This window comes from Gadus chalcogrammus, chromosome 2 (genome assembly GCF_026213295.1).
Source record: "Gadus chalcogrammus isolate NIFS_2021 chromosome 2, NIFS_Gcha_1.0, whole genome shotgun sequence".
In the NCBI taxonomy this organism is placed as follows: Eukaryota; Metazoa; Chordata; class Actinopteri; order Gadiformes; family Gadidae; genus Gadus; species Gadus chalcogrammus.
In genome coordinates, this window is record NC_079413.1 from 970,377 (window position 1) to 994,552 (window position 24,176).

At 53.1% G+C, this 24,176-nt stretch overlaps 3 protein-coding genes across 4 annotated transcripts; 1 reads left to right on the forward strand and 2 right to left on the reverse strand.

The window, feature by feature from the left end:
* Positions 1 to 52: 52 nt before the first annotated feature.
* LOC130405150 (uncharacterized) lies at positions 53 to 4,344 on the reverse strand. Its single transcript, XM_056610148.1, has 4 exons — positions 4,033 to 4,344; positions 3,251 to 3,826; positions 2,733 to 2,852; positions 53 to 2,272 (listed from the first exon to the last, which is right to left on the reverse strand). The coding sequence occupies exons 1-4, from the start codon at positions 4,056 to 4,058 to the stop codon at positions 1,387 to 1,389; spliced, it is 1,608 nt and encodes a 535-aa protein (XP_056466123.1). The 5' UTR covers positions 4,059 to 4,344; the 3' UTR covers positions 53 to 1,386.
* Positions 4,345 to 5,117: 773 nt separating this feature from the next.
* Positions 5,118 to 12,050, reverse strand: nudt9 (nudix (nucleoside diphosphate linked moiety X)-type motif 9). 2 transcript variants are annotated; one of them, XM_056610677.1, is made up of 8 exons: positions 10,869 to 12,050; positions 9,906 to 10,148; positions 9,527 to 9,622; positions 8,986 to 9,072; positions 8,522 to 8,633; positions 7,348 to 7,494; positions 6,880 to 6,964; positions 5,118 to 6,784 (listed from the first exon to the last, which is right to left on the reverse strand). In XM_056610677.1, exons 1-8 carry the CDS (start codon positions 10,964 to 10,966, stop codon positions 6,639 to 6,641), a joined length of 1,014 nt encoding a protein of 337 aa, XP_056466652.1. In that variant the 5' UTR covers positions 10,967 to 12,050; the 3' UTR covers positions 5,118 to 6,638. The 2 variants fall into 2 exon arrangements, with proteins under 2 accessions (XP_056466652.1, XP_056466642.1); XM_056610667.1 differs by having other exon boundaries at positions 5,123 to 6,784; positions 9,906 to 10,184; positions 10,869 to 12,040.
* mapk3 (mitogen-activated protein kinase 3) lies at positions 11,788 to 22,506 on the forward strand. The gene is made up of 9 exons (XM_056610545.1): positions 11,788 to 12,214; positions 13,758 to 13,940; positions 15,553 to 15,742; positions 18,115 to 18,231; positions 18,534 to 18,648; positions 19,283 to 19,414; positions 19,893 to 20,002; positions 21,532 to 21,657; positions 22,222 to 22,506. The coding sequence occupies exons 1-8, from the start codon at positions 12,006 to 12,008 to the stop codon at positions 21,649 to 21,651; spliced, it is 1,176 nt and encodes a 391-aa protein (XP_056466520.1). The 5' UTR covers positions 11,788 to 12,005; the 3' UTR covers positions 21,652 to 21,657; positions 22,222 to 22,506.
* The last annotated feature ends 1,670 nt before the right edge of the window (positions 22,507 to 24,176 follow it).

The following is a 24,176-nucleotide window of genomic DNA, read 5'->3' on the forward strand; positions in this document are numbered from 1 at the left end:
TAAATATCTGCAGAATGCAATTATACAAGGTGTGTGTGTGTGTGCGTGTGTGTGGGTTGCACACACACGCCACCCCCCCCCCACATTGTCATTCGATTTTGACACATGATTGTATTATTTCCCACAAAATACAAGTTATTGCTTTAGGCTACAAAGTTCATAACAGAAAGTGTCCTGCTGTCAGTATATGGGCAGTAGACTCACACGGCTGAGTTTGGCTGAAGAAGTGGACGATTGGACCCGCAAACACACAACATTGGTGTGCGGGATTTGCAATATTGCTCATGTCTGGCTCAATGACCTATGTGATTGACTTTTTTCTGTTCTTCCATTTTGTTCTTTGTCAACTTTACGGTTTTTGGACTGACTTTGTGAGCTACTGGATACCTGAATTTCCCCAAGGGGATGAATAAAGAATCGATCTATTTATCCATTTTATAGAGAGTGTCCAGCTTCAAATTCTTGGGCATACACATCTCAGAGAACTTATCATGGACAATAAACACCGCAGCAATAGTAAAGAAAGCACAGAAGCGGTTTTACTTTCTTCGCACACTCAGGAAAGCCAATCTCTCACAACAGCACCGGAGGTCCTTCTATCGCTGCTCCATTGAGAGTGTGCTCACCTACGGCCTCCTGTCGTGGTACGGTAGCACTCCTGCTGCAGACAGAAAGTCCCTGCAGAGGACTATAAAAACCGCCCAAAACATCATCAACCAACATCTACCTACCATGGACACCATCTTCAACTCCCGCTGCTTGCAGAAGACACACAACATTCTGAAAGACTCATTCCACCCTGTTTGTTCCAATTATCTGTTTGAACTGCTGCCCTCAGGGGAACGTTACATGTCCATCAGAACACGCACCACAAGATTCTTGACGTTTCTATCCCAAAGCAGCCACCGTACTCAACTCTGACCTGAAAACAAACCCACTAGCTCTGACAGCATTAATCTGTGACATCCACACCTAATGCAATGCTATGCACTTTATATATTTTGCACTACTGTTTTAAGGCATACAATGGCACTGAGTATATGGTATATTGTAGACGTGATTATACTGAGTGAATAAGATGAGTGTATTATTTTACTTCATTGAGTATTTATTATGCTACCTTTCTGTTTTTAATGAGTCCAGTACGTGAGTGCATTGAATTACGTTGTTTTCCTGTGCAATGGCAAATTAATCGAATCTAATCTCGGTGTGTCATATGAGGACCAACATGAACACACCCTGAGGGCGGCCATGTTGCCTGCTCCACTGCCCGACTCCTCAAACAGTTTGGAAGAACTCAACTGAAGAAGATCCTGTCGGCCTACAAGTTACCAAACGTACAAGAGCACCGACGGCCAAACGTCAACATGGACCCACGTCTTCTCATCATGTGCTCACCACACCGACAACTCCTGCGTCGTCCTCCGTGGCCTCCGTCAGCGGATTCAAAGGCTGCTCCAGTAAACTGCGGCCCCGTTTGGACTCCAGCAGCCCACAGAGCAGGGCCTTGTGCATCGTCTGCCACGCGTCGAGCATCGAGCGCAGGAGGGCCGCCCTGGCTCTGATGAACTGGGAGATGGCGCTCTTGTCCCCTTTGGCCAAACTGATGCTGTCCTTGCAGATGAGGAAGATGTCTAAACCAAGGAACACAGCGTTGAGGCCGATGAACCCAACCCTGGCGGCCTTGGAGAGGGCGGCCGGCCCACGGGCAGCTGCCATCCCTACGTCATCAAGGCTGTCCACAAGGACATTCACGCCTTGGCCAATTGCACTTACATTTCTGACTAAATTGGCTCCTCCCTCAAACGCATGACCATAATCCTCTCCTAATAACACTTCCCTCTTATTGGTCACCTTTTCCAGGCACGCCTGGATTCTCACCACATCCTCCATGAAGCTCTGGAGGCCTTCACAGGCTTTCGTTTGCTGGCCTTTATTGACCGCTATCTCTGTTACTGTGGTGACTATACCGTTTACACCACTGGTGACCCCCAGACCCAGCCCCCCCAAGGTCAGACCCAGAGACACCCCAGCTGTCACCGGGGCTAGAGCAAGACCCACGATGGCCATGACCCCCCCCACGGCCCCCACTGAGCTCCCAGCCACCGTGGAGATCTTGGAGCCCATGCTCATCCGGTCCAGCTGGACGGCACAGCCCTCCATCTCATTGAGGAACTGGAGCATTCTGGGAAGACACTCGCTGAACTGGTCGACGAAGCTGGAGACTGGCTCCTCCTGGAATAAGAACACCAGTCTGAAGTCCTGGTCCCTCCTGAATGACGGAATGGAAAAGATGAAAATATGTTATTAACCCTTGAGGATATTCTTGAGGATATTCTTGATGATAATCAATACAAACAAACCTTTCCACGTGTATTGGTTAGAATTGATTAATTCATAATAAAACAGCCATCAAATCTCTACAGCTAGCTTAGGTTTCAATAAATGCCCTCGGTACCTTACCATGAAACAACTTAGCTTTTGTGAATAACAACAGATTAAGTCTACTTCCAATTCAGTACTTAAAAGTTTGTCATATCTCATGGGGATGGTTATGAATGTTGATATTTATAAAACGTGAATGATGTCAATGAATCTCCCTAAAAAATGTCGCCCTCAATCTGAGTAAGAGAACTATTTTGCTAATTGTGTTGAAGTACCGATCTAAACCCTGATTTGTGGGACCACGAGGACGACTGGCAGCCGGGTCCCGCAGTGATGCTCCTGCTCACCTGAGACTGGAGAGGGCTTCGACGTGGGCCAGGGTGTTCTGCAGGACCTCCTCCGTGAGATCCTCCGCAAACTCAACCAAAGGCTGGCGGCGTCTTTTGTGCCCGAAGCCGACAGTAAAGCTGGGAATTAAAATGAAATCAATTACATTTTACTTGTGTAGCCCTTAAGCACAGGTCCAGTCTCAAAGGTCTTAACAAGCCATATATATGACCCCCCCCCCCCCCCCCCACTGACCCTAGGCCAGAGGGCAAGAAAAAAATCCCTTAATTAGGAAGAAAGACATCTTGAGAAGGAACGCAGAATGAGGGATCCCTCCTTCCAGGGATGGTTAGGAGGGCAATCTGTGCCATTATAGACATAGATACATACATACATACATACATACATACATACATACATACATACAGACAAAACATTTTAAATGACAGGGTTCAGTTCAATATTACTTTGGAATACTGTGTGGGAATTGTGAATGAATCGATCAATGCATCTTCAGTCGCAATCCCAGACAGCCTACCTTGCGTCAATCGTTTTACAGATAAACTTAGTGGTGCGGATGTATTTGTCCAACTCAGCCGCAAAGACGGCCACGTTGTGGAGGCTGGGCGTGAAGAAGACCTCAGCATCTTTCTTGAAGTGCAGGAGGAAAGGACAGACCAGCCGGGCAGCTGAGATGATGTCCTTCACACTCTCCAGGCTGAACCCCAAAGACAGCTTCATCACCTCTTCTCCGCCCGTGAACACCTGCAGAGAAGTTACTGCGAGCTTCTCCACAGCATCCAGGAAGTAGGTGAGCTTCTCCACTCCTTCCAGAGTGTTCTTCAGCACAGTAGCTAGCTCTTTCTCCAGCTCTTTGCTTCTAGTGCCTGAACTCCAATAGTCCCCGAAGGCTTTACCTACATTTGTAGACCTGAACACCTGGAAAAACCCAAGGTTCAGTCGGCTGGCCCTCTCCTCAATATCAGTCATCAGCCCCAGCTCTGTCTCCCTCCGGAGCCTCCATTTGGAGTTTTCGTTACAGAATGAGGTCACTGTGTCAAAGTAGTCCAGAGTGTCGGAGACGTACGACTGCAACATCTCCACCGCATTTGGTCTGAGGATAAACAACTTGATTAACATTCGGTAACAATAACCGCTTACAGGACGTTGATATATTATTTCCTTCAATTCCACCTGTTAGATCGCCATATAAGCAGCAGCACACAGACATAGTGGAGGAATGTGGTTCACTTTAAATGTGCTTAAGTAAACCGAAACCACAATAGCAGACGGAGTTTGACGTTTGAGAATCAATCTTACCTTTGTATGTGGTCTTCTTCTAGCATCGTTTTCGATTAGAAGGTTCAATATATTTCCTGCAGACCGCCAATATGCTGATCGACTTCTAGGCAACGTGTCACAGTCACAAGTTCACAACTTCAGGCGACGCGTCTGTTAAGTTTCGGTTTCCTTATTTCCCAGTCCGGACAGAAAGAGCCCTTGATCGAGTGGGCGGGGCGGAGCCATTCGCATGTCTCAGAAACACAATAAAGCGCGGTCGAACTCTTGGCTTCAGGTAACTTTGAGAGCATCCGGCCCTGCGGAACACCAGAGGAGAGAGGGGAGAAGGAGTAAAAGGAGAGGAGAGATGAGGCTGCCATACTGGGACTCCGCCAGCAGGGGTCATGGTTCCTCAGGGCTATAAGCATTCTTCGTCAGCATGTTATATTTCCCAAAAAAACCTTCCTGAACCTACCATGAAAAATAATTAAAAAAACTGTTCTGTTACCTAATGCTGGATGCAATATCGTGTTCATAAAGCGAAGTTGAGTCCAAGCCCCTTGTTTCACAGGTCAGCCGACCTCCAACACAGTGGTGCATTATAAAAAACCTGCCATTGTGTTTCGCAATGTTGGCGTGCAACAGAGATCACGCGTGGGTGATTCTACCAAATGGTGTGAATTGCATAATTCCAGCAAATAAGCAGGCAGTTAAGGGATGAGTCTACTTTTAGAGGCTGCCATATTATTGTCTGTCGTAGTCTAGGAATTCTTATAATAAAATCTGGATATAAATTAAATAAAACCATTATTTATCTCTAGTGTCTATTGCGAGGCAGCAGTCCATACCCCAGACTCAGAAATGTGTGCATAAAAAGAACACTTGGATCGAGATATTTAGCCAAAAACGTATTTTCAACTGCAAGTCTACCACTCAGGCAACTGTTTGGATTTTCGAAGCTTGTACATCGACACGCCCACTTCTGCCCACGCCCACTTTTGATGTCACCAAGTGGGCGGGCCTATTTGGAAACAGTTTGTAATGGCTGATATACTGGGCGCATTCCACTGAAAATGAGATTCAACACTTAATTGCATATATTCATACTGTATAAACATTACCTAGGGTCTGGGTGAATCCCAACAAAAAAATAGCTAATTGTATGAAATGTTGCGTTGTGTTTAATATAATTTATAACTAGAAAATAGCCATCCCCACATTATGACTTATCAAAAGCACTCCAAGCAGTTAAAACACTACGTTGGTATCAAAGGATCAGGCAACAAGATCCCAGTTGATTCAACATTTTTATTCATTCTTATTTTTGGTTGCAAAACATTGAGAATCAATATAAAAGTGCGTTAGTACTCTATGAACAGATGAAAACCGGATTGACCCTGTTCCTTAATGTGCATGGCGCAGCCGCGTGGTGAAGTCATCCTTCATCAGACCAGAGAACCCGAGCCAAACCTCGCTACCTCAGATCGATACGAAAGCCGACACCGCCCGCACTTGGATGTCTGGGAACAGGGGGTGCGTAATCACAGTCCAGGAACCATACAGCAAACACACAAGTCTACTACACAAGCAGCACGCAGGCACAAGCATGCAGTCCACACACAATTAGGGGAGCTTCAAATAAAAATGTATTTATCAAATATGTAACCATCCTAAAGTCATCATAATCTGTGGTTTATCGGGTCTGGGACAGTGGGATGTGATCTGTTTGGAAGACGAAAGACAAAGTCCAGACGGCTCCCACCCAAAAAGGACAGCGCAGTCCCCAACAGGAGGCCTGTCTAGTGTGTGGAGGCACCATGCTCACTGATCACAGAGGGACGGTCTTCACAAGGTATCCTAACCACACGACGGTGAGGCGCGAGGCGGCGAGAGGGGGCTGGAAGTATGTGCTGCTAAATGCAGTCAGCTCACTGCATTCAGCAGTCGGCTCACTGCGTTCAGCAGTCGGCTCACTGCATTCAGCAGTCAGCTCACTGCATTCAGGAGTCGGCTCACTGCGTTTAGCAGTCAGCTCACTGCATTCAGCAGTCGGCTCACTGCGTTTAGCAGTCGGCTCACTGCATTCAGCAGTCGGCTCACTGCGTTTAGCAGTGGACTCACTGCAGTTAGCGGATGGCTCACAGTGAGCAGTTATGTAATGTTTGATTCTGGTTTTGGGTTAGGTTAGTGCTACTCATTTGTATAATGTGTTATTGTGTTATATGCACACAGGTGTAGCATTCAGGTTCACTCAGTAGCGATCAGAAGCGGGCATGAAGTCCTTCACCCTGAGCCTCCGAGGAGGAGAGTGGAGAGGGTGGAATAAATATAGAGGCATACTGGAGGCCCAATGAGGTCCCACACCGAGGGCTAACACGGGGTCGGTGCTAACACGGGGTCGATGCTAACACGGGGTGAGGGCTAACACGGGGTCAGTGCTAACACGGGGTCAGTGCTAACACGGGGTCGATCCTAACACGGGGTGAGGGCTAACACGGGGTCAGTGCTAACACGGGGTCGATGCTAACACGGGGTGAGGGCTAACACGGGGACGGTGCTCATTGAGCCTTCAGTGCGATACGGTTCCTTCATTGTCTTCAGTCGTTCCTTCATCTCTCCGGCCGCCCTCTGTTTCGTCCCCGTGGTTACCAGTGTGCACCTCTCTCCTTGGCGACCGTCTCCAGGAAGTGGGAGTGGCTGGCGTAGAGCGGGAAGGCGGAGTCCAGGTCCACCCATGTGACCTGACCGGCGTCGTCCCCCGCCTGCAGCGGCAGCTCGCTCACGCTGTTGCCTAGGGCGACCACAGAATCATCCTTCAGATGTTTACACTGACGTCTCCGTGGAAACAGGCAGCGAGGAGGCAGGAGAACCATGCGGCGTCGGTACCTGTCTCGTCGTGGAAGTTGACGGCGACCGTCTCCATCCACGCGTTGTCCGTGTTCCGGGGGTCGTCCACGTAGCCGCTATACACCTTCACCGCCGCGCAGACACACACAGCCGGGCTTTATGTAAGGCATCGCGTGTGTGTGTGTGTGTGTGTGTGTTAGATGGGGCCTTACTTTGCCCTGTTCCTGTCCTATCAGCAACACACCCACACACAGTGTCTATAACACTGTGGGTGTCACGGCAACAGAAAACACATATGAGTGAGGCATCATAAAGGCCTCCTCGGGCCAACCTATCCACACACACTGTGGACCATGCACCCCCCGTCCCCTGGTCAGACCATGCACCCCCGGTCCCCTGGTCAGACCATGCACCCCTGGTCAGACCATGCACCCCTGGTCAGACCATGCACCCCCGGTCCCCCGGTCAGACCATGCACCCCCTGGCCAGACCCCCGGCGGACCCCACCTGGAGGCCCGGGGCCGTGAAGAGCTGGGTGATGCGTTGGTGGGTCTGGGCCCGCTCGGCTGCGGGGAGGGCCAGGGAGTTCAGGGCCTCCTCAGAGAACTCCCTCTGCAGGGTGAGCGTCACCATCTCCCCGGGGTCCACCATGCCCTGACGTTGACACAGGCACCACAGGTGAACACACATGAGGGGGACGCCATGGGCCAGCCAGACAGGGACATCAGGCCGTGATGCCACGCTCTGGTTTAACGTTCAATCACCAAACTAAATGTCATGTTCATGTGAACCCAACAAGAGTGATCCCTCATGTTAATGTGAGCCCGGTACAGTACGAGTGTCCTGTTAATGTGAGCCCGGTACAGTACGAGTGTCATGTTAAAGTGAGCCCGGTACAGTACGAGTGTCATGTTAATGTGAGACCGGTACAGTACGAGTGTCATGTTAATGTGAGCCCGGTACAGTACGAGCGTCATGTTAATGTGAGCCCGGTACAGTACGAGTGTCAGGTTAATGTGAGCCCGGTACAGTACGAGCGTCATGTTAATGTGAGCCCGGTACAGTACGAGCGTCATGTTAATGTGAGCCCGGTACAGTACGAGTGTCATGTTAATGTGAGCCCGGTACAGTACGAGCGTCATGTTAATGTGAGCCCAGTACAGTACGAGTGTCATGTTAATGTGAGCCCGGTACAGTACAAGCGTCATGTTAATGTGAGCCCAGTACAGTACGAGCGTCATGTTAATGTGAGCCCGGTACAGTACGAGCGTCATGTTAATGTGAGCCCAGTACAGTACGAGTGAGTGTCAGGTTAATGTGAGCCCAGTACAGTACGAGTGTCATGTTAATGTGAGCCCAGTACAGTACGAGTGTCATGTTAATGTGAGCCCGGTACAGTACGAGTGAGCGTCATGTTAATGTGAGCCCAGTACGGTAGGAGTGTCATGTTAATTTGAGCCCGGTACAGTACGAGTGAGCGTCATGTTAATGTGAGCCCGGTACAGTACGAGCGTCATGTTAATGTGAGCCCGGTACAGTACGAGTGTCATGTTAATGTGAGCCCGGTACAGTACGAGTGTCATGTTAATGTGAGCCCGGTACAGTACGAGTGTCAGGTTAATGTGAGCCCGGTACAGTACGAGTGTCAGGTTAATGTGAGCCCAGCACCGTTGAGTCGTACCCCTGGTATAGCCCACTCCCCACAGTCCTTCCTCTTGATGGAGATGAACTGCAGGACGGGCCGTTTGGACGCTGGGTGGGAGACCTTCTGCCCCTTGGCGTCCACCTTCCACCTGCAGGGCGGAGGTCATCACAGCTCAGTACCACCACGTTTCGTGTTGCACGGTCTGAACAACGTCAAACTGCTGCACACACCACTGACATCCTTTAAAGAAACGGTGGCAAGCTGTATTTGTAAAAGAAGAAATCCCCAAAATGGTTTATACTTATTTATAACATGCAGAATATAGTAATATTCTGAAGGTTATGAATATCTCTCACTAAAAATACTTCAGAACAATTAAATACTATTTCAGCGCGCGTGGTCCAGGATCTTTCCCTTCCCCGCCATGTCTTCCCAGACCCGTGCTAGCGGCCCGTGTGTTACCACGGCGACCGCAGGTAACCCCGGCGACCCCGGCTCACCGCGTGACGATGGGGTCCGCGGCGTGGTTGGGCCCCCAGCGGCCCAGCAGCCCGCGGCCGGCCAGACCCGTGCGTCCCCGGGGGTTCCTGTGGCAAGAACGAAGAGCGGTGAGGTCCCAGCGAGAAGGTCCCAGCCCCCCCGGAGCCGGAACCCCAGACCCCCAGACCCCTGGAGCAGGACCCCCAGACCCCCCGGAGCAGGACCCCCAGACCCCTGGAGAAGGACCCCCAGACCCCTGGAGCAGGACCCCCAGACCCCCCGGAGCAGGACCCCCAGACCCCTGGAGCAGGACCCCCAGACCCCTGGAGCCGGTCTCCTTTCAGGGGGACCCCCAGACCACCTGGAGCCGGTCTCCTTTCAGGGGGACCCCCAGACCCCCTGGAGCAGGACCCCAGACCCCCAGACCGCCTGGAGCCGGTCTCCTTTCAGGGGGACCCCCAGACCCCCCGGAGCCGGTCTCGTTTCAGGGGGACCCCCAGACCCCCCAGAGCCGGTCTCGTTTCAGGGGTACCCCAGACCCCCCGGAGCCGGTCCACTTACAGGGGCAGGTTCTGCAGCAGCTCGTAGTCCCCCAGGAAGCTGGTGCGGTCCACGGCCCCGTCCACGCAGTTGAACCGAGGGGAGAACGCTTTGGACCTGAAACAACAAGAACCGTCTCAGTTAATTATGGATTTAGATCGTTATCAGCGCTGGGCTCATCTTAATACAATCAGATCAGATTCAATAAGGTCAGGTAACATAGGCGTGAACACATGAAGTGTGATTTTAATCCTCTGGTGTCGTGGTTTAGGGGCGAGGTCGGACTCCGAGAGGGTTCTGGCTCCTTTAATTAGTCCAAGCCCCATTAATTAATTAGACCAAGCCCCTTTAATTAATTAGACCGAGCCCCTGTCATGCGGCGGAGGGTCCGCCGTCTCACCCCAGGTCCGGGTCGGCCCAGGTGGGTCTGCTGGCCACGTTGGGGTCAGTGTGCTGCACAGGGAGGTACTGCGGCCACACCTTGCCCCAGTCCACCTTGTCATCCGGCACTGGGAAGCGCTTGATTTGTGACCCGGGGTACGGTTGGCACCTGGACTTGAGATGGAGGGGTGGTGCTACAGTAGATGACGTCATCCTCAACGTGTTTGTGTAGGGGTTATGAACCCAGCCTGCGGCCGATGCGCTGTGGATGATTGACAGAGGAGAGGAAGAAGAGAGTCTGAGGAGCAAGAGAAGAAGGGTGGAATTAGGAAATGGATTAAGTCCATGAGTTGTCGTGGGTCGCGACCAGCCCAACTCGGACCCTGACAGCATTGAATGGACGAAATTCCTCACCAATCACGCACATGCTTCTACTTATTTTAACTTTTTTTTTTTACGTATCTTTATTTACTTTATCAAGTTATATTGCTGCTATGTGGCTGTTGAAGAACCAAGCCTAATTGTACTGTTGTGTACTTGTTAATAAGATGTAGGCTAATAAAAGTAATTCTGATTCCTTCGGTGGTGCTCAATGCTCATAAGCTCTGAACTCATCACTTCACAATTGGTGCATAAAAAAACTCTGCCCTAGAATAGGAAATACTACTCCGGTTATCGATTCATCTGCTTCACCAGCGCAGTGCTATCATGACCAGAACCAGGGAGCAATACTGAGTCACACACTCCCATGATGCAGTTTGAATGGTTGAGTTATTATTACTTAAGACTGGTCACTTCTTAATTAATTGTATTTAAATGAAGTTAAAGTTTGGGACTGAACAGACGCACCACTCCGACATGTGCACCTCTCAGTATGGGTCAGCGGCGGTCATGATAACGCAAGCGAAATGAATATGTTACTTATTAAACGATATGAATAAGTTAATCGGAGTGTGAGCTCTGATTAAAGATATTGTCATACCTGGTTTCTGGTTTGCACACCGCGTACGGCAAACTGACAATGGTTAGGGCGAGTCTGATCCGGCCGATCCAGTCCTGATTCAATCTGAGTCGTCTCATTCCTTGACTCCGAGAATGAGGATCACAACATCTCAGCCAGGCAACAGCTCCCGGCAGCGCCCACCCGGAAGCAGAGACCCGGAAGCAGCGCTGCAGAACGCTGCAGTGACGTCACGGCCCAGGGCGCGTCCACGTCGCGTGTTCCTGCCTGCCCGGTTACGCGCCTGACTGGTGTGCTAGGATTTTTTCCTTTCGCCTTTGACTGGGATCTCTTCCTATAGTTACATGCCTTTGACTGTTTTTGCTGGGATATCTTCCTATAGTTACATGCCTTTGACTGGTTTGGCTGGGATCTCTTCATGTAGTTACACGCCATTGACTGGTGTGGATTCTACAGGCGATAGATCAGCCGTGTAGTAGTAGATGATAAGGCAAATATAACACCATTAATATTGTGCTCATAGTTGGGCTGATCAGCTATCACTGTAGTTATCTTTATGTGGGGCAGGTTTATCATCTTGGAAGTGTTCAACCATCACTAAAGACGAACATGTACAACGCCTGAGTGAACCCTATCTTCCATTAGGAAGATAGTCAACAGAGAGGGCACGACGTGCCGTGCAAAGAAAGCCTACTATTAACATATTATCTAGAAACAAATACTCCACATCAAATAAGAGCATAAATGAATTAACATAACATAATGTGTGGCCACTCGGCACGCCCACTCAGGAGGCTGCTGCTGCTTCAACGGGAGCGCGTGTTTAGTGTCCGCGGTGGCCTGGTTCGGGTGGAGCTTCTCCTCCAGACCGGTGACGTCTGATCTAACCCCGCTCGGGTCACCCAGGTCCGGCGAACAAAACGAGCATTCCTCTATTACCGTAGTTTGGCACGCGCATTTACGCTCAGTGTTGCTTCAGATCCGCGCGCTGTTCATCCGTTCACTCGGTAGTAGAAGAGGCCTGATCGAGGAGCGCCGCTTTCACCACGAAACACCGACGTTTTTATACGATATTCGACTGCCAGTGAGCCGAGCCGTTACCCCCGAGCCGAGACTCCCCGGAATCCGTCGACTGAACGCGTCCTTCGGAGAGCCGTCATGGCGGACTCGAGCAGCGCAGCGGCGGGCGGAGCCCCGGGCTCCGGTAGCGGGGCTGCCGGGGCGGCGGGCGCTGTGGCGCAGGACGGATCCACCGGAGCCGCGGGGTCCAAGGTGGCGTCGGAGCTGGTGAAGGGGCAGGCGTTCGACGTCGGCCCCCGCTATGTCAACCTGTCGTACATCGGGGAGGGGGCGTACGGGATGGTCTGGTGAGCTCTCCTAACACTTTTCCTCGTGTTGTTGCGCCTGATAGGATGTGTTACACGGCGGAGCCTAGCGGGAACAAGGTGTTGTCTGGCGCGTTAAATGAGATGTCATGGTCCGCAGTGACACTTCAACTAACGTGGGGCCAACACGGATCCATATGTATCAGACCCTTCCTGAGGCGGCTCAGACCCTTCCTGAGGCGGCTCAGATCCTTCCTGAGGCGGCTCAGACCCTTCCTGAGGTGGCTCAGACCCTTCCTGGGGGGCTCAGATCCTTCCTGGGGGGTTCAGACCCCCTCCAGAGGAGGCTCAGACCCTTCCTGGGGGCTTAGTCCCTTCCCGAGAAGGCTCAGACCGCTCCTGAGGAGGCTCAGACCCGCTTGATTCATGTGTTGATCTGCAGGCGTGGCGAGTAGCTGCAGAACATACAGGAAACAAGGCTGGTTGCGCAGGAGCTAGCTGGCTATCAGGGGAGGAAACCTGTTCAAGATCCATGACAACTTAATAAAGCGGGTTCTAAAACCCCAGTCATGCCCAGTAGTACCTCTCCTTCGGGTGTAGCCTCCCCGTACTTTACTTTCGGTCGATGCAGCAAATCGGGTGTCATGCCCCGCCAGTAGAACTGTGATTACTGCAAGAGCAGAGGTGTCGTTATCGTGATTTGGTCATCCGAGGCATTGTGTGAGCGGGCCTGTTGCTCTCGGTGGACTCCGTCGGACTCGATGGACTCGTTCCAACCCGGATCCGGGTGGGTCCGAGTCCGCCACGAAGAGCAACAGATCCGGGTGGGAGCGGGCCTGTTGCTCTCCGCGGTGGACTTGGTCCCCCCCGGATCGGAACCGATAGCGGATCGGACCCGATAGCGCCATAACATCGCAGCAGGCCACCGTCCACCTCACCCCATCGGATCACTACGTGTGACTAGAAGTCTTGTTTAGGCTGTCGGTCTGAAGACCACTAATCCCCCTTGCACACTCCCCGTGCCCCGCTCGTTCACCGCTCGGATCCGTTTGGCTCTGTTTAGCTTCTTCTGAAATGTTGAATAGGAAAAAAAAAAAAGGAGTGCCACATAGGCCGAGGAAGTTGCTTCAGCTATTGTTCACATCTCTACAAGGATCGCTCCCCGCTATCGTGAAGTGTGGTGGTTTATAATGGGCTATAGGTCACTGCAGGTGTGTTGTGTGTGTGTGTGCTGTCAGCTGAAGACATGCATGTTTGTCTCTCACTTTGACTTAACGTTGAGTTTATACACAAAAACTAAACGCAAAGGAGGATGTGTTCCGTGCGAGATGTTTTGGTTTTCTCCACTATAGTACAGTACAATGGTTCTGGAAAGGGAATCGAACCAAAGACCCTGCAGTGCTCTGTTTTGGAGCATTATCCCCAAGTTTCCCCCATCCTGCTATAAAGGGTACGGCAGCTAGCGCAGTGTGTAACCTGAGCTTTCTCTCTCTCTCTCTCCATCCCTCTCTCCCTCCTCCTCCCTCCTCCTCCCTCTCTGCCTCCCTCTCTCTCCCCCCCACGCACTCTGCTGCCCACCTCTCAGCTCTGCCCTGGACAATGTGACCACCTCCCGCGTGGCCATCAAGAAGATCAGCCCGTTCGAGCACCAGACGTATTGCCAGCGCACGCTGAGAGAGATCAAGATCCTGCTGCGCTTCCACCACGAGAACATCATCGGCATCAACGACATCCTGCGCGCCCGCCGACTGGAGGCCATGAGGGACGTGTATCCTCTGACACACTGTGTGTGTGTGTGTGTGTGTGTGTGTGTGTGTGTGTGTGTGTGTTCTGGGGTCGTCCACGTAGCCTCGATGAACCTTCACCACACAGAGGGGATGAGGCCCCACAGTTACAAACAGCTTGGCTTCAACTTGGTTTTATACAAGGTGTGTGTGTGTTGTTCTCTATTTGTGTGTGTTGTTCTCTATTTGTATGTGTGTTCGGTATTTGTGTGTGTGTGTGTGTGTGTGTGTGTGTGTTCAATACCCCCCGGAGTGAAGGCTAAATGCCCGATGGTTGGTGTGTGATGAGTGAACAGGGGTGTGTGTGTGTGTGTGTGTGTGTGTGTGTGTGTGCATGCGTCACCAGTGTGCGGTCCACCTGCGTGTGAAACCCTGTGCTGTTGCTCACCATCCATGGTCAAGATGTACACGCTTTTATTATTGCTGCATTTCTGCAATACTTGACTGAACCTCCACTTGAACGTCCTCTGCTGTAGAACGTTGAGTTCCAACTGGCCGTGCAGTGAAGCCCAGAGAGCTGAGGTGGGTGATCCACCCTGATGGTCGGACCTGTTGCTTTAGTCGAGGCACCGCTGGACCACTCAGTGCCAGCCCAACCCACCCTTTGAAGAACTGTTAACGATTTTTAAATTTGGTTATAGATGATGACAAAATGGTGGCCAAAACTGAAAATAGACTTTAAAACTAAACTGATATCGGGTGCAAGCAAACCTAAATTGGATGTGTCATTATGAGATTATTCTTCATCAAATGCATCCATAATGTACTACCAAAAATCAATCTGCAGTTTTTGCATTCTCATGTAGTAAAACCCTACTTACATGGAGCCCATCATCCGATCTGCTAATGCATCTTCAGTTCGTCTGAGGAACACTGGGCAGACCATTAAATCAAGTCTGCATCCTGGTGCGGCTTGTAATGTCTGCTACCCCCTTACTAGGGCCTCAGTATGGACCACAAAGTGTGTGTGTGTGTGTGTGTGTGTGTGTGTGTGTGTGTGTGTGTGTGTGTGTGTGTGTGTGTGTGTGTGTGTGTGTGTGTGTGTGTGTGTGTGTGTGTGTGTGTGTGTGTGTGTGTGTGTGTGTGTGTGTGTGTGTGTGTGTGGCTGGCTTATCACTGAACCTCGCATCCCTTCTGAAAGATCCATGATAAATACATACATCGTTTTCTCAATTAGAACAACTATTCTATCAATTAATCTATTCTAATATTTGTGAATACAAATAATACATTTGATTTATGTAGGGCTTTTCTAAGTACTCAAAGATGCTTTACAGAGTGAACACAAAATACAATGATGTAATAAGAAGGTGTATTGGTAGGAGGATGAGGAGGTGATGTGGTGGTGGCCGTCCTATAGCGGGGGCTTTGTGTGGTTAGCATTATCTGCTCTGCGGATGAGAGCAAAACGGTCTTGGGGTGGGTAGATAAGGCCTTCGGCCTAACCCTAGCCCCTGGCCCTAACCCTAGCCCCTGGCCCTAACCCTAGCCCCCGGTCCAGGGAGGGGCAGGATGGATGGTCCTTATCTCCAGGCTGTAGAGCAGCAGCCTCCCGCTCCACCCGGTGTTGGCCTTAACCCCCCCCCCCGCCCCCAGCTACATCGTGCAGACCCTGATGGAGACGGACCTGTACAAGCTGCTGAAGACGCAGAAGCTGAGCAACGACCACATCTGCTACTTCCTGTACCAGATCCTGCGCGGGCTGAAGTACATCCACTCTGCCAACGTGCTGCACCGGGACCTGAAGCCCTCCAACCTGCTCATCAACACCACCTGTGACCTGAAGGTGCCCCCACCTCACACACTAATGGGTTTCAGACCTGTGAACTCGATGTGCTCTGAGCTCTCTTTGCTCAGGATGCTTTAGCGGCAGTAAGACGCTCTTGGAGATGTGTTTACATTCACTTCATCGTTGTACATTTATTAAGAATGCCAAAACGATGTATCATGCATCGTTCAGTCTTGTACAATTTGTAAAACGCCTCTTTAGAAGAATAGAAGAAGCTTCTCCTCCTCCGGGGGTTTGATTCCCGATGTCTCTGGGCAGAAGCCTACTTTGGGTCGATTCCAACGAGTGAATCTTGGGAGAGGACTCAACACAAACAGGATGCTGGCTGCAGAGCAGATGGCACGCCGTTATCATGTAGCACGGAGACGCCAGAGGAATCCAAGGAATGTTGTATTAGGACGCCGGACTGAAGGCAGCTCAGCTCGTACCCCAACCTCCTGCTAACCTCCTGCTAGCCTCGTGCCAGCAACCCCCTGCTAGCTTCGTCCTGCTAGCTTCGTCCTGCTAGCTTCGTCCTGCTAGCCTCGTCCTGCTAGCCTCGTCCTGCTAGCCTCGTCCTGCTAGCCTCGTCCTGCTAGCCTCGTCCTGCTAGCCTCGTCCTGCTAGCCTCGTCCTGCTAGCCTCGTCCTGCCAGCAGCCCCCTGCTAGCCTCGTCCTGCTAGCCTCGTCCTGCTAGCCTCGTCCTGCTAGCCTCGTCCTGCTAGCCTCGTCCTGCTAGCCTCGTCCTGCTAGCCTCGTCCTGCTAGTCTCTGCCTGCTAGCCGCTGCCTCGTCCTGCTAGCCTCTTCCTGCTAGCCTCGTCCTGCTAGCCTCGTCCTGCTAGCCTCGTCCTGCTAGCCTCGTCCTGCTAGCCTCGTCCTTCTAGCCTCGTGCTACTAGCCTCGTCCTGCTGGCCTCGTCCTGCTAGCCTCGTCCTGCTAGCCTCTGCCTGCTAGCCTCGTCCTGCTAGCCTCGTCCTGCTAGCCTCGTCCTGTTAGCCTCGTCCTGCTAACCTCGTCCTGCTAGCCTCGTCCTGCTAGCCTCGTCCTGCTAGCCTCGTCCTGCTAGCCTCGTCCTGCTAGCCTCGTCCTGTTAGCCTCGTCCTGCTAGCCTCGTCCTTCTAGCCTTGTGCTACTAGCCTCGTCCTGCTGGCCTCATCCTGCTAGCCTCGTCCTGCTAGCCTCTGCCTGGTCGCGGCAGCCTCTGCCCTGAGAGCCATTGCGTTGGCTCCTCATGAGTATGGTGTATTGTGTCAACACAATAAACCAGAGTTCAGCGCTCAGATGAGCTATTAGCGTTTATGGCGGTTGCTTTTACACCAACGACCTGCTGGCCAGCAGAGAGAGAGCGGTTTGGAGTCGGGCAGTAAAGGGCTTGTAGGCGTGGTTGTCTCCTGGGATGTCGGGGTCCACGGTCACAGAACCCGAGGCAGGTCGTCGTGGTGTTAGCGGGTCAGGGGGTCCGGAGTGTGAGGGTTCACCTCAGGAAGGCCTTCCTCGTTGGAAGGTATGGAGCCCGTTCCATCCTCTCTGATCCCGACCCTAACAGACCCGGGATCCGTTCAGAGACTATTTGAGTATTATTAATACATAATTTGAATAACGTGTAAATACAGCTGCTAGATATTACCGAGCCTCCTGGTGAACCGAAGAACCCAGACGCCGGTTTCCGCACCTGCTGTTGTTTTGTTGTAGCCTCGGTGTACCATCGCTGCCTTGCGTGCGATTTCATTTCGCGCTGCCAGGCAGCCTGGATTCCATGGATCAGATTTTTGCCTGAGATAGGGAACCAATCACAGAACGGGGAGGGACGGCAAGACGATGACGACGTCTATGCGGGACACCCATCGTCTTCCTCCTCATCGAATTTCTGTCGCTCTACATACGTCATCTGGTATAATTGATACGATTGGCTATGAGAAACAGACTTATATGATGGACATTCGTAGAGCCTAATAAACGGGTCCGGGCAATCGTAGACCACGCCTCAAATACGAGAAAATGAATGTGTGGTTCCCAGACCTCTTCTCGATGTAGATTGAGATCAGGTCCAGCGTTAGCCAGGCTAGTTTTGTTGGTGTCCGGCTGTCCAAACAGAGGGCACCTTCTGGCCCTGATGAGGAGCAGTGTGTCGACTGTACATGAACGGCTCCTCCTCAAACAGCGCACCAGAGCATAACGAGGGGCTCCCAAACGAGCGGCTCCCAAACGAGCGGCTCCCAAACGAGCCGCTCCAGGAAGAGCGTTTCACCCGCACAGAAGAGCAGAGTTCACCTCACCATTATTAGTACAAAACAAATCTCCCGCCAACAAATCAATGGAACTCGTTGGTTCTGGGTGGGCCGTCCTGGGGAGACGGGCCCTGACTCCTCCTCCTCCTCCCCCTCCTCAGATCTGTGACTTCGGCTTGGCGCGGATAGCCGACCCGGAGCACGACCACACCGGCTTCCTGACGGAGTACGTGGCCACGCGCTGGTACCGCGCCCCCGAGATCATGCTCAACTCAAAGGTGGGTAGGGGGGTGTGTGTGTGTGTGTAGTATGTTGGTGTGGGTGTGGAGGGGGGGGGTTGGTGTGTGTGTGTGTGTGTGTGTGTGTGTGTGTGTGTGTGTGTGTGTGTGTGTGTGTGTGTGTGTGTGTGTGTGTGTGTGTGTGTGTGTGTGTGTGTGTGTGTGTGTGTGTGTGTGTGTGTGTGTGTGTGTGTGTGTGTGTGGGGAGTGGGTGGTTAGTGTGTGTGAAGGGGGGGTTGGTGTGTGTGTGTGTGGTCCATTGGTGCGTGGTGCCTGACCCCCGCCTCCACCGTCTGTCCCAGGGCTACTCCAAGTCCATCGACATCTGGTCCGTGGGCTGCATCCTGGCCGAGATGCTGTCCAACAGACCCATCTTCCCCGGGAAGCACTACCTGGACCAGCTGAATCACATACTGGGTGAGAGCCACGGCTTCTTCCTCTTCTTCTTCTTCTTCTTCTTCACACCTGGCCGGGTCCTCTGAATGGCAGGTCGTCGTGAAGGGGTGATATTATGCGGCTAATCACCCTCACACCTGGTGGCATAATGTCACCCTTCAAGTGAGGCTGGTAGCCCGCTCCTGCTCAGGAACCGGGTTAAGGCCTGGTTAAGGTGCAGTGTGGCCTGGTTAAGGCCTGGTTACGGTGCAGTGAGGCCTGGTTAAGGTTGCAGTACGGGAGCATTATCACAATAAAAATATTAAATAAATAAATATATATATGTACTGGTAACACTATTACCAGAGCACTTCTTCGATGAGACTGGTTTGCACTCTGCGCGTGGGCATGTCCAAAATAGACTTGCTGGTTACAGTGGATGAGCTCATTTGCATTTTGAGCTGCACGCCTTGTTTTGTTTTATTTCTGAAGCGTTGTATGTAATTAGAGAGTCCGTCTCATTGTCCGTTTTGTCACTTATTCAACAAAATTGCACCGAAATGACAAACTCTGCTCGCTAATCAACCAGATCATCAGAGCGGGAGAACTAACCAGTACAGGCTGTTCCTCTGGGAGCGGTTGTGTGTAACGCTGTCCCCCCCCCCCCTCCCCACAGGGATCCTGGGCTCCCCGACCCAGGAGGACCTCAACTGCATCATCAACACCAAGGCCCGCAACTACCTGCAGTCCCTCCCCGAGAAGCCCAAGATCCCCTGGGACAAGCTGTTCCCCAAGGCCGACGGCAAGGGTACGCAGGCGCCCCACTGGGCCACAGCAGTAGGGGGGGGGGGGGGGGGGGGTCAGGCTGTAGCAGCAGCAGCAGTGGGGGGGGGGTGGTGGTGGTGGTGGTGGTGGTGGTGTCAGGCCTGTAGCCTCTCCTCTCCCTCCCCCTGGAGGGGGACGGTTTGAACGTGTTTCCTGCGGGCCCAGACAGCACCCCCCCGGCCCGGCCCCAGACCGATCCCAACACGTCTGAGGAGCCGAGAGGGAGCAGAGAGGGAGTAGAGAGGGAGTAGAGAGGGAGTAGAGAGGGAGTAGAGAGGGAGTAGAGAGGGAGTAGAGGGAGAGTAGAGGGGGAGTAGAGAGAGAGTAGAGAGGGAGTAGAGAGAGAGTAGAGAGGGAGTAGAGGGGGAGTAGAGAGGGAGTAGAGAGAGAGAGTAGAGGGGGAGCCGAGAATAAACTCAGTCCAGTGACCTCTGACCCCTGACTGTTGATTTGTCCAACAGCCCTGGATCTGCTGGGTCGCATGTTGACCTTTAACCCCAACAAGCGCATCAGCGTGGAGGAGGCCCTGGCCCACCCCTACCTGGAGCAGTACTACGACCCCACGGACGAGGTACGCACACGCCGACGCACGCACACACACGCGCACACCCCAGACATAGACGTGCACACCCGCACGCGCGTTCATACGCGTCCACAAACGCACACCTAGACAACGCACGTACACACCTCATACATAGACACTTACTCACACACACCTCATACACGTGCACGCACGCACAGCTCATAAATGGACAAGTACACACGCCTCCACCTCATACATAGACACACGCATTCACACACGTACGCACACCTAGACGCACATACTCACTCACTCACTCACTCGCTCGGCCGTGAGCTTCGGTCCAACCGAGCGAGGGGCCTAAAGATGGCCGACGCGGCGCCGACGAGGATCAGACACGGTACCGGTAACCACGGCAACACCACCACGGCGGGCAAGAAACAAAAAGGGTACAGTGTTGCCTTGGTTACCGGTAGGTACCACGCCGCCCAGTAGTGTCGCCGTGGTTACCGGTAGGCACCACGCCGCCCAGTAGTGCCGCCGTGGTTCCGGTGTTCGCGCCGGGATCTTTGATTATTCTTAGATTTTAATTATTATTTATAATTAATACATCTTTTTCACTCGCCACCATCAAGCATGTATCGTCTCCACTGTGGTGATGACATATAGTGCGACGGCATCAGCAGCGAGTTCAGTCCCGTTGATCTCCTGTGGGCGTGGTCATCGTGGGGGCGTGGTCATCGTGGGGGCGTGGTCGGTGTGGGGGCGTGGTCATCCTAACGAGCGGACCTCCACTGAGGGGGAGGGGGGCGGGGGGTCCTGAGCCCCACGCTCAGCTGTCCTATCAGAGGCCTGCGTTATCAAAATAACACGTTGGTTTTAACGACTTGAAATGGAAACAGACGAGGGGTTGACACACACCCACGCACGCGCCTCCCAACACACACACACAGAGAGAGAGTGCACTTCCCAATACACACACAGAGTGCGCGTGCTTCCCCACACACACACACAGAGTGCGCGTGCTTCCCCACACACACACACACACACACACACACACAGAGTGCGCGCTCTTCCCAACACACACGAACAGAGAGAGCGTGCACTTCCCTATACACACAGAGTGCTCTCCCCAGCACAAAGCCTGCTTTCTCTCCTGAAGGACGGTGTTTTCCTTTATCATGATCAGCGCTGTGAACCATCATGTCAACAGAAGGCCTCCAGCAATAAGTCGCCATGGCAACACGACCCCCCCCCCCCCCCTCCTATCTCCCCCTCCCAGACCCAGATATGGCAGCCTCCTGCTCCACGCATTAGTGGAATGGCTCTGTGAATATTTAATTAGCCTGGTCTTCAGTGGAAACACATTAGGAGGGGGGGGGGGCTTGAGTGAATGACATCAGTTTTTTGTGTGTCTTAGTTAGACACAGCTGAGCTTTAACGTGTGTGTGTGTGTGTGTGTGTGTGTGTGTGTGTGTGTGTGTGTGTGTGTGTGTGTGTGTGTGTGTGTGTGTGTGTGTGTGTGTGTGTGTGTGTGTGTGTGTGTGTGTGTGTGTGTGTGTGTGTGTGTGTGTGTGCAGCCCGTGGCCGAGGAGCCCTTCACCTTCACCATGGAGCTGGACGACCTCCCCAAGGAGAAGCTGAAGGAGCTGATCTACGAGGAGACGGCCCAGTTCCAGGCCACCTACCAGGGCTCCTGAGTGCAGGTAACCCCCCAGGGCCTCCCGTCCCCCTCCAGGTCCCGTCCCCTCCTCCAGGTCCCCCCCCTCCCTCCTTCAGGTCCCCCCCTCCCTCCTTCAGGTCCCTCCTTCAGGTCCCCCCCCCTCCCTCCTCCAGGTCCCCCCCCCTCCCTCCTTCAGGTCCCCCCCTCCCTCCTCCAGGTCCCCCCCCCTCTCTCTCTCAAGTTCCCCCATCCCCAGGTCCCCCACCCCCAGGTCCTCCTCCAGGTCCCCCCCCTCCCTCCTCCAGGTCCTCCCCCCTCCTCCAGGTCCTCCCCCCTCCCTCCCTCCTCGTTGTAGTAAACCAAACCTGCCGTTCTACCTGTAGTCTGCTGAGGGGGCTGCTGTTGGGTCTTCTGTCCAGCAGGGGGCAGTGCAGGCGCTTCACCCGGCCCACAGCAAACGCTCCTGTTCTGTTCCCCAAGGAGCGCGCCTTCTCTGACCTCCGGATCCTCTGAGCGCCTCAGGGGGCTGTGGGGGGGTCCTGGGGGGTCACGGGGGTGTTTTCTCCTCTCTCCGGGGGCTGACGGCCCGCTGTGTTTGTGTGTTTAGCGCTGCGGAGGCGGAGCATCGGGCGGCGGCGGCACCAGAAGACTCCGAACGCGACCACGAAGAAAACCACGACGACCATGAAGAAACCGCGACGACCACGACGACCGCTACCAATCATGTAAAAAAAAGAAATAAAAAAAAAAGAAAACCAAACGGCATTCAGAAAAAAAACGACAAAAACAGGAACCGAGCGAGACTCTCAACTGCTTTACCCATTCTACTGCGAGCGCTGCCATGGCAACCCCTCCTCCGCTGGGGGGGGGAGGGGGGGGCGAGGGTCGCCGGGGGGGAAGCCGTTGTGTTTTTGCTCCCGACTGCTTCAGTGTTGTCCCGAGTGTGGGTGCCTCCTCCACCTGGGACCGCCCCTCTTTCACCCCCCCCCCCCGAACCGCATCCCTAGCCCCGCCCCCTGCCCCCCTTGCCCCCCCCACCCTCGGACCAAATCGTTGTTCCCTCCTGTATGCTACTCTGCCTTCTCCACCCCCCCCGCTAGTGTCTGTATGCTAACGTTTAGGCTACTACCGTATTAACCGCTCCAGGGCATTGGGTGGGGTGGGGGCGTTATGAGGTGGGAGGGTTCTGGGTGGGCGGGGGGGGGGGGGGGGGGGGGGCGTGTATGTATATAGAATATAAATATATATATATTTAAGGGTTGGTGTTTTTTGGCGGGAGGGTGGATGAGTGTTGCTTAACTTTCGTTCAGTTTTGTACGACGTTCTCCGAACGTCCCGTCGGTTAGTTCGTGTTTGTACGTTTTTTCGGAAGTTGATATTTGCGCATCATTTGGAACACTTTTGGGGTTTTGAGAGGAACGTGTGTTTTTACTGGCATGTCGACTCTTCTGTTGATCTACTTTGGGTTTTTTGGTTTTGATTGTTTTTGTTCTCAAAGAAAAAAAACAAAGTTCTATGATCACGTGAATGCATGCATTCCTGAAACGTACCAAAGTGGCAGTGGGGGGTCTAGCGTCTTATTAGGGGGGGTTAGCTTCTGCTTGGGGGGCTAGCTGCGGCTAGGGTCCTCTTGGGGGGGCTAGCGTCCTCTCGGGGGGGCTGGTGTCCTCTAGGGGGGGCTAGCTTCCTCTAGGGGGGGCTGGCGTCCTCTTGGGGGGGCTGGCGTCCTCTAGGGGGGGCTGGCGTCCTCTAGGGGGGGCTGGCGTCCTCTAGGGGGGGCTAGCGTCCTCTAGGGGGGGCTAGCTTCCTCTAGGGGGGGCTGGTGTCCTCTCGGGGGGGCTGGCGTCCTCTCGGGGGGGCTAGCTTCCTCTAGGGGGGGCTAGCTTCCTCTAGGGGGGGCTGGCGTCCTCTCGGGGGGGCTGGCTTCCTCTCGGGGGGGCTAGCTTCCTCTCGGGGGGGCTAGCTTCCTCTAGGGGGGGCTAGCTTCCTCTCGGGGGGGGGCTAGCTTCCTCTCGGGGGGGGCTAGCTTCCTCTTGGGGGGGGCTAGCTTCCTCTAGGGGGGGCTAGAGTCCTCTAGGGGGGGGCTAGAGTCCTCTAGGGGGGGGCTAGCTTCCTCTCGGTGGGGGCTTCTGTTGATCAGCTGGCGGTGGCTCACATTTTTGTACTCTGAACTTCAACGCATTTCCTGAACCTGTACTGTTCTGAGGGTAAAACACAACTCAAGTTCCCGCTTCAAACAACGCCAAGTAATTTAGAAATGGAAAGCTAAGGAACAAGGGGGGAGGGGGGGGCGGTCCGAGCCCCGTTTCAGATGCACTTGTGATACTTGCAGCCATTATTTTTTAACTGTAGTGAAACTCGACTTTAGTCTTTTGATGTGATTGCAGTTTTTCCGAGTGAACCAGAGACTCAAAACTGTTTCTAGAGGAGCTTTTTTGATGCAAGAGAGAGTTTAGCGCTGGATCAAGTGTGATATTTAACAATGGTTTTGTTTTTTTGTGTTTTATTTTTGTAAATGATTAACAAGACCTTTCGACAACGCGACTTATTGTGACGCTGTCT